This window comes from Centruroides sculpturatus, unplaced genomic scaffold (genome assembly GCF_000671375.1).
Source record: "Centruroides sculpturatus isolate CEXI.00-Female unplaced genomic scaffold, Cexi_2.0 scaffold1301, whole genome shotgun sequence".
Classification (NCBI taxonomy): Eukaryota; Metazoa; Arthropoda; class Arachnida; order Scorpiones; family Buthidae; genus Centruroides; species Centruroides sculpturatus.
The window spans coordinates 99,898-101,969 of record NW_019385670.1 but is presented as its reverse complement, the minus strand read 5'-3'; the positions used below and the strand labels follow the sequence as shown (position 1 = coordinate 101,969).

The 2,072-nt window shown below is 28.8% G+C and overlaps 1 protein-coding gene across 1 annotated transcript; it reads left to right on the top strand.

The window, feature by feature from the left end:
- Positions 1 to 452: 452 nt before the first annotated feature.
- LOC111641055 lies at positions 453 to 1,836 on the top strand. The gene is made up of 4 exons (XM_023387162.1): positions 453 to 1,324; positions 1,411 to 1,467; positions 1,542 to 1,631; positions 1,695 to 1,836. Exons 1-4 carry the CDS (start codon positions 995 to 997, stop codon positions 1,773 to 1,775), a joined length of 558 nt encoding a protein of 185 aa, XP_023242930.1. The 5' UTR covers positions 453 to 994; the 3' UTR covers positions 1,776 to 1,836.
- Positions 1,837 to 2,072: the final 236 nt, after the last annotated feature.

The window sequence follows — 2,072 nt, the reverse complement described above, 5'->3', positions numbered from 1 at the left end:
CATTGTCAAACTTTTAGGCTTACGGGAAAGCGGCGCCGAACGTCACACGTACACGTTTACACGTTTAAAACGTGCGCCTGAACCTCTCTATTATATAAACGGTAACGACGAACAAATCAAAATTTAGGTTTGAAATATACAATCGTTCAATCGATCGTAACACGAGAATATTGCATTTTCATCTTGTGAGTAGTTTTTATAATTTTTTTAAAGACACGCGTAACACCTTATGTTAGATTTTAACAATCTAAGGAACGTTGAATTAAAATTTCTAATTACTTTTCTATGAAATTACCTAAGTGTAACGAAATAATGGAAAATTTTTTGGCAAGAATTGAAGCCCAAAAAGAGTATAGAAGAAAAAGAGACAATATAAACGCACATACAGAGATATGTTTGAAATGCGTTTTATCTTCGTTTACGTCTATAGCAAAAGTTTACGGATATACGTTTTTCGATCCTTGTTTCTGCCACAACAAAAATGATGTTAACGTTTACTCAATTGTAACAACATTTTATTCATTTTTCATCGAATGTTTCTACTGGATACATTTTTTTTGGTGTTTTCTATGACAATACCGGTTTTGTCAGAGATGATTCCTTGTCAGACGTGGCACTTACTAATGAAGAACGACGTCATCTTTTTCAAAATGTTTATGCCATTTTAGTTTTAACTTTCGCACTCACTTTCAGTATTATAAAAAGAGTAAAATTAACCACAAATATTAAATTGACAAAGCAAGAATATTTCTGTCGAAAAGACTTGTACAAATTGATTAATTATAGTAGAATTATCGTTTCTGTTTTCGTTGTAAGTGGTATTATTTGTTGACAAGCATTGAACATTTTTTATATATATCCTGCTGTAGAAGAAAGTCTTACGAGCACGAAGCACTGTTTTGCAGCGTAGAATTTGGCATTTACAGTATATTAATTTAATTGTGGGTGGAAATTCTATCAAATTTTTTTCTTAGTTTTGCTAGTAATCATCTTAATGAAGATTTTCCAGAAGCTATCGAAAGATCTGCAACTAATAAAAGTGAATCATCCGAATTTGGAAACGGAATTAAAAGTTATTATGACACAACACAATGAACTTTGGGACAATGTGAAACAATTGAATGTGAAACAATTGAATAGTCCATTTAATTATGTTTTGATAATTTTGTACGGTTCACTATTAATGGAAAGCAGTTTACTTTTTCATGTTAATATTTTCTCGAAATTGAAATTTGCATTTAGAGTTTTCATTTGCATAATTAGTCCTGCAGTATCATTTACTTGTATTTTAGTAGGATTTTCAGCATCCGCTTTTACATCTAATGTAATTTATGTATTGTATTTATTACGCTATTCCATGATTTATTCATTTCTAACATGTTTTTCTTATCTCTATACATGCAAACATAGTTTCAAGACATTCGAAGATTCGCTCAATACCATCTGAAATTGGAACAGAAATTGAAAGTAAAACTTCTATTATAAAATAAGTTCGAATTAATTTTTATTTTGCACAAAATGATTTTACAAATTTTGTACAGATTGTGAATTTTATGAAAAGATTTAAGAAGGCATCTTTATGTTTATCTGCCAACGGTTTCTTCGATGTTACCATGAAGTGTTTAGTCAAGGTATGCAAAGTGTATAGGCATTCAATATGTTGTTGCATTATATATATAAATTTGAATTTACAGATGTCCAGCGCTCTCTATTCTGTGTTTTCGAATCTGTTAAATTTGAGGACCGTTTCCACGAAGAAATACTGCTCTTACTGAGATATGAACCTAAGAATCTATCCTTTGAATATAATTTCACCTGATAACGTTTCAATTAATAAATCTTAATTAATTCCTCTATATATGATTATTTAGATACACTGTTATCGTTTCTTGACATATTATTGTCGATTTGTGATAGATTGCATTGTTAAAATTAGAATGAATGTTTAGAATAATATTTTATTTAAATTTTTATAAATTGCTTAAATAAATGTAAACGTATTATCGAATGTAATATTTTAAATAAAATTAAATTCTTTAAAGTAGTAGTAATTTATAAAAGTAAAGATATTT

Bases quoted from the DNA above. Each gene is read 5' to 3' on its own strand.
- LOC111641055 (XM_023387162.1), top strand. From the start codon at position 995: ATGAAGATTTTCCAGAAGCTATCGAAAGATCTGCAACTAATAAAAGTG. The intron at 1,325-1,410 runs GTAATTTATGTA...ATGCAAACATAG, and splicing joins CATCCGCTTTTACATCTAAT to TTTCAAGACATTCGAAGATT. The intron at 1,632-1,694 runs GTATGCAAAGTG...TTGAATTTACAG, and splicing joins CCATGAAGTGTTTAGTCAAG to ATGTCCAGCGCTCTCTATTC.